Consider the following 18,328-nt stretch of genomic DNA (forward strand, 5'->3'; position numbering starts at 1 on the left):
TGCCTATCTGCGACTTAGCATCTCCGCTATATGGTGAGTGCTTCTTTCCTTCTCATAATATTGTTACATTCCATCCAGGATTCTCCTTTGCTTGATGTACTTTCTTATTCATTTACCATTCTAGACTGAACAGTGCTTTTCTTTCAGATAACTGCTTACTTTCATACTTTTCCTCGTTTTCACTTCTCCAACTCTTCAGTACACCATTTAATATCATCCTAGAACAATGAATTTGAAACACTGATATCAGTAGTGAACATCATCACAATGGTTGTCATTGTTTCTCTTAGGATTCTGGCTGAGATACAACTTTTCCCTTACTTTAGCATCAGTACATCTTAGCCTCTCTTTAATTCTTTCCATGTTACATGTTTGTTTCTCCTTATAAATAAACTGCTTAAAATATAGACACACAATATAGGAATACTGCTTGAAATTTCAATTGAAATTCCTTGGCGGAATAAGAGGAGGAAAAGAAGCAACCAAGTAGTGACACCGTATTTTGAGTTATTTATAGTCACATCAACAAGACTGAAAATGTTGCTAAGCTTCTGGACTGTGTTGCACAGCTGTGACCAGGACAATGTAGGCACACATGTGTATGTGTGTTTTGTATTTGTTGGCATTGAATGAGAACATTTTCTGAAAACTTAACATTGTTTTCAGTGTTTTTTAAGTGCATATTGATTACTCAGTGCTTCAACTGTTTGGTGAGGCACTATTTATGATTAATTATCAAGTGCTTTTTTTATCCTCCTTTTATCCAACTACATAACATATAATTGTTGTGGCACTGAACAGTGGCAGCTGGTTCTACTTCTGACTGTGGCAGAACTTTTGATTTCCAATATTTGGCCTCAAAGGGGAAGAGAGGTGATGGTGTAATGATTCTGATCAGCAGATCTTGTACCAGTAGCCTGGGCTGCAGAAAGAAGATTAGAGTTTAACATCACATTGACAATGAGGTCACTAGAGCTGTATCCCTTCAAAGGAACCACCTTGACATTTGCTTAAGTGATTTAAGGAAGTCATGCAAAGGGTTACCCTGAGTTAAATTCCATGTCTCTGCACAATGTGATGCTGTTGCTGGCCATACATCCATTGGATGGGGATATTATATTTGCTGGATAACCTTGGAGCTAATTGAGAGTGATAAGCTACATGCTGGCATTGGTTTTCACCACTTCTTTTACCTTGTGTTCAGGTAAAAGTGCTCTTCTTGTTGGGTGCTTCTGTTGGTAACTGTTTGTATTGTGAATGATGGGAAGTGAACAGGACAAATCATGAATCGGATGATTATACAAGATGGTAGACCCAATGGGAAGTTAACATTCAATAAACATCATCATGAAGTTGAGTGTATGGAACTACGTGATGGTATAGCGGAATATATCATGCTGAATGCTGTCACATAAAGCAGAATTTTACATAAAATTTGAACTGGACTTTTATGTTCCTGCCTAAGCTCGATCTTGGAAACTGGGACATTCTGAAAGTACCCCACAAAATTTTCAATATGGTTACTGAGCTGTGCTACAGAGCATGTGTCACCACAGCCAACTTTCATCCAGTCACATTCATTCGGCAACTCACAACCAAACTATAACATTTCAATTTAACCTACACCTCACGCTATACTACAGATCACTATGTTCCTGCAACCAGTTTTGTTACATATCCATTAGTTAACTTTATCAACTTACAACCTCTTCTTCTACTTCTTCTTCTACGTGATCAGGCCCAGTGGACCACATGCTGCTACAAGTTTCCTCTTCCATTATATTCTGTCCACTGCTGCTATCTGCCATCCATCCACATCTATTGAAGCTTGGTTTAAATCTTCATGGAGGCCATTCCTCCAACGCTTCTTGTGTTCCCCTGGGGGTCTCTTTCCTGTAGGTGTGAGATTCAGGAGCTTCCGAGGCCATCTGTGATCTTCCATCGGGGCCACATGGCTGGCCCACTGCATTCGTTTGGCTTTAACAGATCCCGCTATGTTGGGCTGTTGGTATAGTTCCTTAAACTGTTGGTTGTGTCTGATCCTCCATTCCCCAATGTCTATATCCAGAATCCGACTGAAGATCTTCTGAAGCACTTTTCTCTCAAAAACCCCTTAAGAAAAACCAGCAATCCTGTAAGCTGTGAGGGTAACACCGCAGGTTGGATGAGAGGCCAGCACCCTCTCTTCGTAAAAAAAATTAAACATGCTTTCAAGACTATAAGTAAGCCTCAACTTACAACCGGACTGTAAAATTTCAGTCTAAGCTATACCCTGAGCTATGCTACAGATCAGTCCATCACCACAGCCAATTTTCCTCCAGTCATATTTATTGTCTTCGCCAACTCACAATCATATTATAGCACTGGAATGCAAAACAATATCCCAAGAAATCCTGGATATTCTGAGAAACATACTATACTAGAAAGTAAATACAAAAACCAGTAACCAACCATATAGTTGATTACAGCTGCATCAATAATTGCCAATCTTGTGTTCTCCATATTGAAAACAAAAATAACCAATTTGTATTTCCCAGAGGACATTAGATTCAGTGTTTCTCATTCACTACCATACAATATCATCCAACTGGCTTTGACCAATCGGAATGAATTGCCAACAACAACATGAGTGGAAGAGCCGAAAACATCGTAAGTGCACTTAAGCATGCCTTCACTACCACCACAACTACCACCACCACCACCACTACCACCACAACCACCACCACCAACAAGAACAACAAGTGTAACACCTACATGACATAACTAAACTTAAAACACCAGACATAATTCATAAGAATAATGATAACTAAAAAGGTTTCATCAGGATTGAGCTAGACAAATAAATAAAACTTGACTCCCATTCAGGTGGTGCAGAGTTCAAATTCTCATCTGGTCATCCACATTTAGATTTTTAATTGTTTCCCTGAATTTATTAAGAAGAATGCCATTGTATTTACATTTTGTGTGGGGAGGGGGTGACACCTGGCAACTTTTCCTTACACACACACACACACACACACACACACACACACACACACACACACAAACACACACACACACACACACACACACACACACACACACACACACACACAAAAGTAGAAAAACACCTGTGGCCAATTTTTCATCCCATTTATGTCCAACCTAAGTTTTATGTTCCCTCTTTAATGATCTTACCCTTAATGGATGAAGAAGATTAATCTCCTCTTCTTTACAAATCAGCAAATAAAGCCCTGTTTAATTTTTATCATTTCTGCAACTGACAAAAAATATGAATGTCTTCTGCCCATATAATTCACTTCCATCCGTCTAGCTCAATTTCATGTGTTCTACTCAGAACCTTTGACCTCGTCCTTAAGGTGACCAGTCATCAAGATTAAGGTGAACATCAGAGTGTGTTGCTGAATATGTATCTCAAGTTGCCCTCCTTCAACCTGTGAATGAAGCAGCTTACAGTTTGATACGTCATTTGGTGTATGGGGAAATTTTTCCTTCCTGCAGCATCTGTGCACTACGCCTCCCATTTTTCATTCTTAGTGTCTTCCTACTTATTTTTATTGTTAAAAAAGTAGAGGTTTGACTGTGTTTTCTAATGCTGTGTTTCATGCTGTCATCATCATAGCAAACATCCACAAACCTACAGTTTATCAATTGCCAGCTCTTGTATTCCAATTGCAGGTTCATCCCGGAACATAAGTTTATGAGTTCATAGAATGTGCGAATTGTACTAATAGTAGCAGGACAAAAAAATCTATGAAATACACTGCAGAGTGTGATATTCTTTTTGTGTATCAGATATTTAGATAAATTACATTTTAACTGGAGCACTCAAGTTTATGCTTTCCACATTTCAGTGACTACCAACACATTTTGCTTTGCACGTGGAAAGTAATTTTTAATTATACTTATGTACTAAACTGCTCTGAAGGCTTCAAGATATTTTTCAAACAATGCTGGTATCTTCTCTGGCATATTCATCCTGAGACAAGAAACCATATTGTAGTGTTTCGTGAATTTCCGTGTAAATTCTAGAACCATCTCGAACGCACAATATTTTAAGTGTGAGAAAGCCCATCTACTGTGCATTGCCTGCTTGTGTGTGCAGGTCCGAAGTGTGTAGTAAGAAGACTGTAGACACGGTGGTCAAATGGCACCGACAAGTGTTTGCTGGTGGCACCATGGAAGTTTAATGAAAGAACACGGCAGACTCAAGGAACTTCTGTGTTATTCCGTGCTGTTTTATAACTTTGGCTATTGTAGTGAAAAAAAGAACAACAGTTGAAATATTGTTAATTAATGCTCGTCTTAGACTTGGAGAGGATAAGACGTGTATTCAGATTCAGGATGAGAATGAACTTGGGTTTTAAGCCAACTTTCTCTTTTGTGTAAATGAACTTTTATTCTAACGTTTGGATAAGTGAAGAGACTTACTTGACAGTGTTTGTTTATGCGGAGAATGAGATTTGTAAAAGTTTTGATGTTTGAATATACATCGTTAAGTGAAGCAAAAGAAACTGCGTATCTGCTTATTTTTTTATAAGTAGAAAGAGTTTTGAGAAATTCCTGTTCCTAGCAAATATACTTCGGAGAAGAAGAGAAAAGGAGGTTGCAGCAGCAAGCTAACCAGCAAGGAAAGTCAGCTGACAATCTCAAGTAAGTCGTATCATTAAAGAAGTGGGAGTTTGCACACATACTTTACCACTTTAAGTTGTCCAAAGTGTTAGACTATTCTGAGCAATGGAACAAACAAATCAATAATTTTATTTCCTGTGGGTCTACCGATAACCAAACAGCTCCAATAAAGAGTAAGTAGATGCCTTTATATGTTCCATCATTTGTACACCACCCAGGATTTTCATTTATCACTGTTAACAGTCTTTGTGTTACTGACATCTATGTGAAACACGCTTGCTGCAGGTGAAAGTTATTTTACATTTGCAACAAGATAAAATTGTATGCTGAAGCAGGACTCAAACACAGTTCCTGACCTGTCATGTGCAGTTCACTACCAAATGCACTATCCATACACATTTCATGGACCAATTTAGAGTTTCAGCTTGTCACTTGTTTTCCTCTATACATTCCATGCTTCACAAAGGCTCTCTTACTAGGGTGTAGTTAATGAACTGTGTTCCAAAAATCCCATCATGGAGGAGAATCTTCAGGATTGTGACATGAGTCAAGATGTATATCAAAGAAAAGAAGAAGGTGTTATAAGCAAGAACTATACACTATGTTCAACAATGAAGTATGGGTACACTGTTGGATATTACCAAAGGTGAAAGTAACACAGTAAAATTAGCTCTCAGAACAACACTGAGGGTGTGGGTAAGATGAACACTTCTTTGCGCACTTTCTCACAGGCATGCTAGTCCTGCAGTCTAGCATACTGCATACTAAAGGACTGTCTGTGCAATGAGACAACTGCTAACACTACCTGAAACAGTCGTCTCATCTCCGTCCCTATGTTTCTTTTAGATATATGTTATTTCTTGTCTTTCGTATTTTCAAACATATTGAACATTATGTATTGTAAATCACTACTAGTACATTTAACATATATGTTTGCTTATATTTGCCGTTAAATCACATCCCTTTGTTACATTCAGAAGTTTATAACTGCACTGCATTTTATTTTATAATTTCATTAAAATGATTATAATGTGACTGGTAAATGTGTGAACCTTACTTTTGGGTACAGTTTCTGACATTTAGATACTCTTCATAAATATTTACTTATTACAAGTAAGTCTCCAGGCAACCCACCAGCACCACCAATGCCAAGATTTGTAACATTTAATCATTATTTAAATATCACACATGTTTTTAATAAATTCAGTTTATAACTGTGTGTCCCTTGCATCACTACTTTTTCAAGGTAATTACCTTACATTGAGGCGAAACAATTGCTGTACCATTGGAAGAGGTACAGAGGCGTGCGAGTGTGCTGGAGTGTACCTCAATTCACTACTACTAGCCCCACGTCATCATAATGCGCCTGTGCTTCATGCACAAAGGATTGCACCATAATCTATTAGTGAAATTAAAAATTAAAATAACTTTTCCAAACTTTGCCACTGTTTGCTTCAGTATATTAATGTTAACATTGTAAATTTCAGGATGATCAAAGTAATATGTTTCACTAAATATATTATTTTAAGAAAAAAATAAGTGGCACTAAATAATAAAGCTAGAAGGGTAAAAGTTGTTCAAAATGTGCAAATGTATGTCACAACCAAAAGTTACAAGTCTCAGTTCAATCAGAGCAATATTTTGGTCAAAATCGTTGTTTTTACGAAAAAATTGAAGTCACTACACATTGGACTGAGAAAGATGCAAATTCGTATGTAGCCTCAGTTTGATCTAAAAGCCTTATATCTGTGACACCAATAAGCTATGTCTAATAGTTTTCAAGTTATTTACTAAAAAACCAAATCTGGAATGAAAACATCCTTATTTGTGTTAGATTAAATATCATTTGATTTTGTAATAGAAAGTTCTAATTATAGCACTTGATTACATTAATTAAATGATAAAGCTGTACTAAGCTTCAAGACATTATAGTAAATAACAATCATTACAAGGAATTGTAAAGATGTAGTTCAGAGGTCATGAGCTACTGTTGGTTGCAGTCTAAAAATTCTAGCTGGCAAAGCTTAAATGCAGTCAAGCTAAAACTTTTTCAGCGACTAAAGCAAACTTAACTCTATGTATATAAAAATTTAGAAGATTTTAAACTGTTCAACAGTAGAACTAATAATTACTATGTGTCTGTGAAAGGGACTATTTATATGCTGCTACCTGTGACTAAAGCAGTTGACAGCAGATGTTCCCTTTGGCTGTCTGCTGCACCCGTATATAAATATGGCCAGAGAGGCAGTGAGGAGAGACACTTAGCACCAAGATATCAATCTGACCATGTCAGTCAAATGCCTGCTTGTGCTGTTCTTTGGATGATATCAGAGATAGGAACCTACCAAAAGCGTTTTCGGTAAAAGTAGGAAGTGAGCTCACGAGGACTGTACGCCATTCTGGATCACCCAGATTTCACAGAAGTAACTGTTTGTGTGGCATTCATAATGCTGACAAAACTGTGTGACAAGTGGTAAGTTTAATTTCCACTTTTAAGGTGAGCAATTAACTTTCGGTGATTCGAAGTCATGGCAACAGACCATTTTACTTTGAACTTCCCATAGACGTCGCCTCTGAACTGTTAATAGTACTGTTTCCAATAGGGACATTATTATTATTATTATTATTATTAGGAATTTTATTACATTTTGTGCATGTGAACTTTCTCTGAATATTAATCAGTTAAAACTCAAAACTTATTAGTCATTGTTCCTGATCCTGCTGAGTAAATAGCAACTAGGAACATTTTCTTTCATCAAGATCAATGAGAAATGTGGACTTGCAGACTGGAAATTATGGTCTGTAAATTCTCCATCATTTTCTGGTTAACCACAAAAAATGTTTTCAAGCTCTTGTAAATGGCGAAGGTAGGTGTAAAGCATGCACAGACAATTTAGATGTCTTTTTATTAACAACATAACAAAAAGCAATGACCAGTTTGATTACTTATCCTCCACCTCATATATGGTGCATCAGCTGGGAAACTGAACACTGAAAGAGATCGATACAAAACAGGGAACTCAGTAGGCATTAACAGTATAACGAAGTGAAATATGCTGAAGCCAGTGTGAGGACAGTGTTAAAATTTGCTCACGAGTGTTGAAACTAAATACAGAATGTTAGCCACAGTAACCTTGAATGGGATGGAAGAAGGTAAGAAGATGACACTGCATCATGGCTACCACCAGTGTTGAGGTTAGAAGAAGGTGGTGCATCATCACAGAGCTGTGTGGATCTACAAGTTACCAGCAAGTTACTGTGCTCACTCACTGGTGCCCAGCCCCCTAGTGCTATGGCAGCAGATGATACTCGCTACTCAATCCAAACTTTGCTCTTATCAGTTTGAAGAAGTATCTAATAAAGTAAAGGCTTGTCAGCAGAATATTAAGAAAGTGAAATCTGACTGTGAGAAATCATGTGAGGATGTCGATAAAAAAATTTCTGACAGAATGGAGGCAGTGGAACTACAAGTAGAAGAACTAATTACTAGTATTACTAACATCGAAAATAGAGTGACCTCTGATAGCTGTTGCAATTCTACAGAACAGCATTTTGCTTCAGTTGGCAGCTTTTGTTGGATGTTGTCAATTTTCACATTTTGATCCAGACAAACAAATTCACCCATTAGAGTTCTGGAATAGTTTTGAGGATGTTTTTCAAATGTATGGTCAGAACATGAGACAATTTCTTTCACAAAAAGTCATTTCTCTGAAGATGCTTTGCAGTGGTCAGCTAATGTAATGATTAGATGCAAAACTCTTTCTGAACTTAAAATTGCATTTCTTAATGGGTACTGGTCTCACAATGAACAAAATGATAATATGAGAGAATTCTGGCATGATAAAATGTTTATTCCAGGTTGTGATCAATCAGTTAAAGAGTTTTTTAGAAAGTGGGTTTCATGGCTGTCACATCTGAGAGAAAAGATACAATGGAAATGACAGTTGTGGAACTAGAAGGATAGCTGTCTTGATATGTGCATAAAAGAATCATTTCCACACATAGAGACAATGTTGATAGGTTTGTGGCATCAATAGTTCGTATCGACCATGAAACTTAATATCTGTGAACTCTTAAGTGCTCTGTCGAGCCTCCATCTTAACTTTACTTTAGTCAGTTCTTTGTTATACTTCATTCTGTATGGATGCAGTGTCAAGTGTAAATATCTATGAGCTACGACATATATGGGAATTAAGTTTTCTATCTCCTGATTACTGATCCGATTCCCATAGTGGTGACCCCGCAGTTCATTCCTGTTTCACGTCTTCCGCGCCCGTGTTATGCAACAGGTTATATGCACTATGCAATGACCATGCCAAACAATGCCTTGTTCAAAGATGTGGAAGCACAACTCCGCTCACAGAGCTTCGTCGTTTCTTCACCAACGGCATATTTATCATTTACGCACAGTGATTCACGTTCTCAACCAGCGCTCTGTGCTTACCTCATTAATTTTCAATGGTCGACAACTATGCCGTTAGAGCGACAATGGACTCAGGTTTCGTGTCAACAGATTATGCCCATCCAACAGTGAAATGTGAACTAAACAATATTTCGAATTGTGTCTCTTCTAATCGAGTGTTTCAAGAACAAAGTGATCTCCATTCAAACACGTGTTTAGCCACCCACCGGCATGCTACATCAGTTACTGTCGGGCCGTGTGCAACACCGCCGTTACTACAAACTGCACCGGATCTGTTCTGCACACGTGGTGTTCCAGTTGTGTCTAATTTACATGCACAATTCAGTGTTTCACGTAACATGGACTCCTTACCTCACCTCAGTGGACCGCCACATGCACTACAGGCATGTTATGCAACAGATAGTTTCCATGTAGGTGGCGTTCTCAACTCCCTCCCCCTCCCCCCCCTTTCCCCCGCCGCCCCACCCTCACTTGTGGGGGGTCACCATTTCCGGTCCCTCAACCGCCTGCCACACCCATGGCACCGCCTTTGACTGCCACACCGGTCTCTCGCCCTGTTCCGGAAGTGGGTCGCTGCTATCCAGCACTTGTCAGTCACAGTCCAGTTTCCAGGCCACCCTCATGTGCTCTCTATCCACCCATTTCCATGGTACCATCCATGACTGCCGTACCGTGTTTTCATGACAGACAGTCAACTATGCCAGCTGCTGCCACTACGGATTCCCTCGCCTGGTTTAAATCCAGGCCTACTGTACCAGCTGTTTTCTTCTTACTGAAACAAAGCAGTAACACCTCCTGCAAATGATGAGAATTAGGCTCGTAAACTGACATTTTCAATCAAGAACAACTTTATGATGCAGACACAAATCGACTAATGTTTGAATGAGGTTATGTTGACAGAGGTCCAAGCTAACTGCCTGATGTCTGTGATCTGTTTCTTTCGACCACTACTTACTGTTGTTGCCACCTATCAGCGGAAGCAAAGTTGTACACCTTCATGAAAATGAAGCCTCCAAGTCCCTGAGATAATGTAGCCTGAGCTTCTGTTCTCAACTTACCTTCAAGGGAGGACAAAACACATTCTATATTCTATTTTCCTTCTATAATCTAAGTAATTAATTCTGAAGTTATCAGAAAGAATTTTTTTTTTTAAATTTATGATCTGGAAAACTATTATTAACTTTTTCAAAATGATTGCTGGCCTCTGACTTAACCTCAGTTCAGCCGCTACCCCAGGAGACACCAAAGCCGCCGTCATCACCCCCTCCTGGCCACCTGCCGAAGCTACTGCACTTCTGCACCTATAGGAGGACAACCCGGCATCGTGGTTTGTGCTCGTTGAGCTTCTGTTTGAGTTACATCATGTGTCTGATGACAACTAAAGTTTCTCTGCCTCATCACACATCTTCACGACCACTCGGATTTGATTTTGTGACCCGCTCCTTTCACCGCCGCCTGCACCAAAATACGAGTTTGCAAAGAAGACTATAATGGAACGACTTGCCTGCTCGCCACAAGAATTAATAATCAAGATTCTCTACAAGGAGCACCTGGGGGAACCCACCCCCTCACAACTCTGGTGCAGCCTTCGAACGACAGGAACAAGAGAACAAGAGATAAGTCTAATAGTCCCATTTCTCAGGATAAATGGATCCAGAAAAAGCCAAGGGAGGGAATAGGGAAACAGACCTATAGTACTGCAATTGTGGTTTTCAGGATGGCTGTTATCCAACAGGAACATCCTCTGGTCAACGTCAGTCCACAGAAAATGGAGCTAGTTTGCCTGGCTCCCTTTGAAAAGATTGGGGAGGGTACAAGTCCAGAACCCAAATTCAGGAGGGTCTATCTGGACAAAGGTGCTCTTAGCTTTGTGAGGGAATGGGAACAGTGGATTGGCTTAAGGAAATGGTGCCCAAGATATCCATAAGAAGAAGCGAAGCTGATGGTCAAGACAGTGGATGAGATCTACAAGACCATAAAGGTGTCAAAATGGGTACCAAAACTTCTTCAGGATGCCCCTCCAAAGACTCTGTTTAAGGTTATACAGCACAGAACCAAAAGGCCTTGTCAGAGGATTGGAGAGTAGAATACTGAACTCTGATCCAAAAACAAAAATGTGGCAAGCTAATGATGCTGAAGCCATGTTTCAAGAGATGTTCTGTAATACTGAACTTGAACAGGAAACGGATTAAACTCATGGTAGGAGTCGAGACTGGCCATGGGAACATTAAGAAACACTTTCACATGAAGAGTATTGTGGAAGAAGCCACTACGTGTAGACTATGTGATGAGGAGGATGAAACTGATCTACATCTACTCTTCCATTGCGAAGCTCTAGAAGGCAAAAGACAGAATATTTGGTTTGTAGAGCTAGTAAAGGGTCTCCTACTATGTCTTACGGGTACTGGTTGGCTTTACTGGAATCACAGGGAGTGAAACTGCACAGCAAACTCAATTCTAGTGCAGGTAACAGTGGGGTAAGATCACTGTTGTTTTTGTCTACATGTTAACATATTGTTGTCTACATGTTAACTACAAACAGCTTTGCGATAGCAGTCAATGGACTCCCAGATCATGTTCTACAGATCCGAACCCTCTGAGAAGGGAAACATTTGCACAGGGACAAAAGTATTATTAATGGTTTCTGTTATGTTTACAAAAACTATGTATAAAGATGGGTGAAATTTGTTATTTGTTACTGGACTTTTTTATCACAGCCTCTCCACACTTTAAACACTGAGCATTAGCAGAAAAAAAGTTGCTATTGTCAAAGATGTTGTTCTTTGTAGTCAAACGACACTGCAGTTCATCAGTTACTACACACCTAACAATCACATGAGAACTCTGATTAATGTTTAGAACAAAGCTTATGTAAGGAGAGGGCTTATTTTACAGTGAACATTGCTCCTTATAGTGCCAACAAGAATTTTGAAACTAAGTATCCCAGTATTATGCTAATTGCAGAAGGAGTAGCTAATGAGGTACAATGGATTTTCCAGATTCTGGTCATATATCTTTGGTCAACTAGTGAGACAATTTTTGCATCATCAAAAAAACTTTGATTTGTATCCTAAAAATATGAAAATAACTTTGGCACATGTACTTGAAAAGTAAGGACTGTTTGATCACGAAAAATGTATTTTCATTAGAAAGAGCATTTACTGGTGATTTCCTTGTTTTCTACAGACCCCCTTAACATTACATATGATCACTTCTGAGCACTTTTTGTAGCATTTCAATTATGGAAAATCCAGGATGGGATGTAACAATATTAAGAAAAGGATAGTTGCTACTCACCATATAGTAGAGGTGCTGAGTCGCAGATAGGCACAACAAAAAGACTCAGAAAATGAGCTTTCGGCCAACAAAGCCTTCATTTGAGATAAATATACACAACACACTCAAGCAAACACAACTGTGCTCATATGACCACAGTCTCTGGCTGCTGGGGCCACACTGTGTGTATATGTTCTATCTCTGATGAAGGCCTTGTTGGCCAAAAGTTAATTTTCTGCTATTTTTTTTTCCCCCAACACAGTGTCTCCGCTGTATGGAGAGTAGCAACTATCCTTTTCATAATTCTGTAATGTTTCACTAGTGTCTTCAGCCCTCTGCATAGAAGTTGTCTGCCTGGTAAATGAACCAGTTGACAATAGCAGTTTCTCTTCATCTTCAAACTGTTGCTCACAATGCCATTGTTTCTAAGACAAGGAGAGGTTACAGTCACCTTGTGCAAGGCTGGGACTGTAGGGTGAGAGGTCAAAAAGGTCCCAACAAATGTGTTGAATCTTGTACTAGTCAGCATTGTGTTGATATGCATTATCTGGAAGAGGACTATCTCAGATGACGGTTTCCTTTGGCATTGATTTTAGATTGTAATTGATCTTGGAGATAATTTTGTAGTACGTGATAGCTATAACATATTCCATGAACTCAACCATGTTATTGTCCTTATTGTCTCATCATTTTTCAACTTGAGGAAGCAGAGTGGTTTACTTGCTCATTTAACTTAATGGGCAGCTCACTAGCTTGTGAGATGCTGAGGTGAGTCTGGCTTGGACTGAATCCATCCAGCGGACTAACAAACAGCCAGCCTGTGTGTGGTTATTGGTGGTTTTAAATACTCATTTAGGAAAATGCTGGACTGATTCCCAGTCTCCATGCAAACAGTTAAAAAATGATAAAATGCAGAACAAAGTATATCCAGTTCACAGATATATGACACACATAAATTCCCTTGTTTAGGTCAGTTGATGACTGTAATGGCAGGAAAAGCATCTAGCCGCAAACTTAAACAAACCAAAATTTTCGAATCAGGAAAACAGTGACTCTACATGACGGGATAAAATCCAGGAAATTTTTTCAGCTTTAGTGAGTTTTAGTGGCACCACTGCATTAACTGATATTTTGCTTCTCTTTTGTCATAGGTTATCCATGTTTTTGAAGAAAGTTGCATTTCATTCACCAAGAGCTGCTGCCAAATAATTTTTTATCCACAGTCAATTTCGACCTTAAGATCATCTTCAGGTATCTCAAAGCCCTTTTTAACAGTTTACATGGCAGTATTAAAATTGTGGCATCAAATAACCTCAAAGCCATTCTATGCCAAACTTTAATCTTCATCTATAAATTAGGTAGGTTCTACTGTTTTGCATGGAGGTGCTTTACATGCTGGCATCTACACAGCTGACTTTTGTTTTCTAGCTATAACAGTAAACTACATACACTACAAATAACATATGGCTGTTCCAGCCCAAGTAGCTTCTTAGGTTGTTTACGGACATTACTGTTATTTAGTTTTTTGGTAAAAGAAAACATCTATGAATTGTAACAAATCTATAAAAGAGACTGCATACACTACACTTGTATGCACTTTTCTGGAGTATTAATGGAGGACATGTAAGAGGTTCTTGAAGGGAAGATTATTTTGTGCTATTTTTTTTAGTAGATCTTTTCACAAAATTTCAGTCACCAACTTTCTACTCTGTTTGCCATAATATCTTTTTCACTCCAACCGACATACAGTGAAATGATAATTATAATAAAATAAGAGAAATCAGAGCTCACACTGAGGGAATTAGGCATTCCTTTTTTCCGCACGCTATTCAAAAGTGGAACAGTCAAGAAATAGTCTGGAAGTGGTTTTATGTACCTTCTGTCAAACACTTACATGTCAATCCCAGAGTAGATGTAGATCTAGATGAGAACCCATTGATAACAAGAATGGTCTTAACACAACTGTGGAGCAGGCCCAGTTGCCATGGAGGCACACTATCTACAGGTGTGTACACAGCTGATTTCTGTTTTCTAACTATAGCAGTGAACTAGGTATACTACAAATAATTTTTGGCTGTTCAAGTATAAGTACCTGTCGATAACAAGATTGGCTCCACCACAACTGTGGGGCAGGCCCAGTTGTCGAAAAGTGATGCTGACTACGCATGATGGGCAAGTGATCAGTTCAAGCCGGCACTGTTCATGTGAGCTAGTGTTCCGATATCCAGGTACAGTTCCAGCAGTACTGCCGGTGTAGGAAGGCCTTCCATTATTCACTAGTGATGAAGAGACATTCTGAGCTGTCAAGATACCTCGTTCACCCAACTCAAGATACAGGCGGCGTCCATTGTAGTTGGCACAAATATCATCCTGACGAATAGTGCTGAAAGAAGCTGTGGGTGAGATACTTTCATCTGTACCGTCCACACTAAGCAGCAACAATAATGACAGCAGTGTCTGCAATGTGAGTCCTGCTGAAATTATAAAATTATGAAATTTGTTAGTTTCAGCTTTAAAGTGGCTTGTATTGCTAACACATCTACAAATATTAAAAAGACCTAGTTTTGATAGCATAAGTAATAAGGGTAAAATAAAGGGAGGGAAGGATTACCTACAACATAACATTTTTGAGTATATTGGTGAACATCCTTACTTTGAAATTTAGAGAAATACTATTCAAGGAAATTCATTTTGGAAAATGGATCACAATTCTGACCAAAACAATTGCTCCATACTTACATGTATTATCACTTATTGAAAGCAAACAACTTAACAGACTACTTGTACTGAAAAATGGCTATCAAAATTCATCCCATTGTGGATGGTAATGGATCACTATTCATACACAGTATTCTGCCAAAATGCTCCAGATACAGAATTGGAATTTTTAGTTTTTATTTTTTTTCCACGCTACCTATGGTCCCAACACTACTCGTTTTACAGGAGCATGATTGCAACACAGCCAACTGAAAAACATTGCCTAATTATTTTGCAAAAATAGTATGAAACTGAAAAGAGCTTCGCTAAAAGGTGTATGTTCAAATACAACCCTGAAATCACAATGAGAGAATGTTAATTGCAGAGTTCATCAACAACTCTGATCTCTTTTATATTAATAATTTATAGAAAATAAAATTAAGAAGATTTTGAAACATTAAAGTTAACATTCAGTGCTGTCTAAATTAATGTGGTAATGAAATAGAGATACTAATGAGTTTCTGCAGAAACTACTTTTGTTGTAAGGAATTGCTCATTGTCCTGTAAGTAAAATACCAATTTCATACTTTTAGCTGCCTTCATAATAATATTAATAATATTCTGGGGATATTATGTGAGAACTAATAAAATTTCTTTATTGCATAAACTGTTGGCCCATAAAATATGTCAGTTGGACTCTAATCTTCCTTCCTGAACACTCTGCTGGTGACTCTTCAAGTAAATGAGATATTTATAACCATGTGTAAGAATGTATACTTACAGGATATATTCATACTAAGCAATAGCAGTTTTTTCACAGAAAAAAATTGTAATTTTTGCAAAGACTTTACCATCCTCAGTAAAGTAAATAAGTGATCTGTACAACCCTGAATAAACTTACTTAATATAATTAATAGCAACAGACTTCCAAAAGCAGCATCTTTTGATGTGCATATTATATAGTACAAAAATACCTATACATTTTTTAACATCAGAATCAAACAATGGAAAATCTGGGATTGAATAACAACAATATGAAAAGGATAAACTGCTACTGGTCACACAGAGGAGGCATTGAGTGGCAGACAGGCATACTGAAAACAAGATTCATGTAATGAATAGTAATGTATGCTTTTCATATTGTTGTTATACCTCTAAATATTACATATATCAATTCCAGTCCCAATAGGTTCTCAATGTAGATGCAGTTTAAGGTAATGTAGCATTATAATTTACATAATAAATTAGTACTATCAGAAGCTACTGCAAATATTAGACACTATTTTATTCTTAAATGTAACAGACACAATTATAATAAAAAAAACAAGGGCTCGATTGTGTTGCATAATTGTATTAAAAACAGCTGATTGCCAAACATAATTAGGCAAACCAAACAGTGAGACTAATATGGCAGTATAGTTACTTCTGTAATAATTTATGTGGACACACTAAACATCCACAAGAATTCCCTATGAAATAACCATTCTATTCACAAATTCAGAGTTCTAAACTTTTCTCAATGGGAATTATGTATCATCAAAGCTGTCACAGAGCTACAGATGCATTATTCCTATAACTTGCATTACCCTTTGATAATTTGTTGTACATCATTTTACCTGATATGCTGCACTCCATACCCAGCTCAGTATGGAGTGCAGCCACCTGCAAATCCACAACAGCTGTGAAACCTGTGAAGTTCCTTGCCCCCACCTATAGTCACAGCTAAGAATATCCTATTTGCCACACATAACTCATCATGTAACACAGTCATAGGGCTTCCTGCAGCTTTTTGGCACTGGTGAATCCTTGAAATGCTGTGATGCATGCAAAAATATAAGTGAGAAGTACTCTTGCCTGAGTAATGACATTAATCACGTGAGAAGTTAAGCACCTGAATAAATCACCTGAGCTCTTTGAATTAAATAAAAGATTTCCAGCTGATGTGAAAAATGCTGAAACAAGAGGAATAGTTAAAAATTAAAGGTTTATTTGTGTGTGTGAAAACATTATAATAATAACATATTTACCTGCACACTCTTTGTTCACACCGCAGCAATGTCACTTAATATTTATTAAATAAACTAAAAATGTTTTATGCTGCTGTTAAGTCAAACCATAATATGCCACATAGTAATGTGGCCTCACCATGTTAGGCTCAGTACTCGAACTTATACATCTACTCATTCATTGAGATGTGGTTCAAAACTACTTTTCTACAAAGAAAGGATGAATAGCACTAATAAATCAGTACAGTAAGTGCAACAACAACTAAAATGAAGTAAAAGAACAGAATCATTTATTCACATGTTATGTTCTTTAAGTATCTCTATAATGGAAGGCTATGAAATGAGTCGCCACAAAGATGCAGCTGTAATAACTTTCCTGCAGATTACATTAGCTACTATCATTAATAAGAGATTTATATTACTTATCAGTGATGAACAATATTCTCAACTTACACAAAAACAATGGAGATTAGTATCTTATGTACACATAAAAGCAACTGGCAGATTTTCTTTTAAATTCTCATTAATTGCTCACAATCTATTACTATGTAGGCTATTTACTAATTATGTAATACAGTGGTTACTGTTGGAAGATGAATGTCATTATGTACTGTTTGAATAAAGCTTTTTTATGCGTGATAAAAAATGTGGCATGTTGTGGTTTTCAAAACCTAAATGCAAATAATGTAACAATATATAAAGAACTGATCAATAAGACAAATGTTTCAGTATTGTTTTTTCTGGAGATTAGAAGCTTTGGCACCAGAAATAGAACTCTTCTTTTTACTCAAAACAGGGTTGCAAGATCCACACGGAAATTTCTTTATATGTAGTACTACATTTAGAAACATTAAGGAATGAAAAATGCAGAAAATTCCAGCTTATTGCACTAAGCTATATTGCAGTTAAAATGTATTCACTAATCCACATTGAGAATTCAGACAGCGGTCATAAAGTAAACATCTCCTCTCGGGAAGGCTTATTTGTTGGCAAACTCTCAGAATTTCAACAGGCTTAAACATGGCATTGTCTCTACAACTTTTAGAAACAATGAATTCCAGATGTCAAAATGTTAGGCTTCTGTGGACAGGGTCTTAAGTGTACAAACACAATGGAAGGTCTCCGTAATGTGCGGATTCCTCAGGGCTTGGACTACCTGTGTCCCGCTTCTCTATTCACAATGCCGACCACAAACTGAAAGTTGGCCTCCAGTTATAATGACGCTGTACAGCAGAGATTAAGGTGAAGCTCCTCTAGTTACCTGTGAGTCCGGTGTTAGGGGATGGCCTAGCGC

General features: G+C 37.9%; 1 protein-coding gene across 6 annotated transcripts in view; it reads right to left on the bottom strand.

Moving 5' to 3' along the window:
• Positions 1-16,769, bottom strand: part of LOC124769433 — a 132,757-nt gene extending 115,988 nt beyond the window's left edge. For 3 of the 6 annotated variants that reach the window (XM_047249165.1, XM_047249167.1, XM_047249163.1), the window contains exons 1-2: positions 16,615-16,690; positions 14,424-14,805 (exon numbers count right to left, since the gene is read on the bottom strand). In XM_047249165.1, the coding sequence (XP_047105121.1) occupies positions 14,424-14,805; positions 16,615-16,663 (431 nt within the window). In that variant the 5' untranslated portion in view covers positions 16,664-16,690. Of the gene's footprint in view, positions 1-14,423; positions 14,806-16,614 lie in introns of all 6 variants that reach the window. The other 3 variants (XM_047249169.1, XM_047249171.1, XM_047249164.1) reach the window with 3 other exon arrangements.
• Positions 16,770-18,328: the final 1,559 nt, after the last annotated feature.

Source organism: Schistocerca piceifrons, chromosome 1 (genome assembly GCF_021461385.2).
Source record: "Schistocerca piceifrons isolate TAMUIC-IGC-003096 chromosome 1, iqSchPice1.1, whole genome shotgun sequence".
NCBI lineage: Eukaryota > Metazoa > Arthropoda > Insecta > Orthoptera > Acrididae > Schistocerca > Schistocerca piceifrons.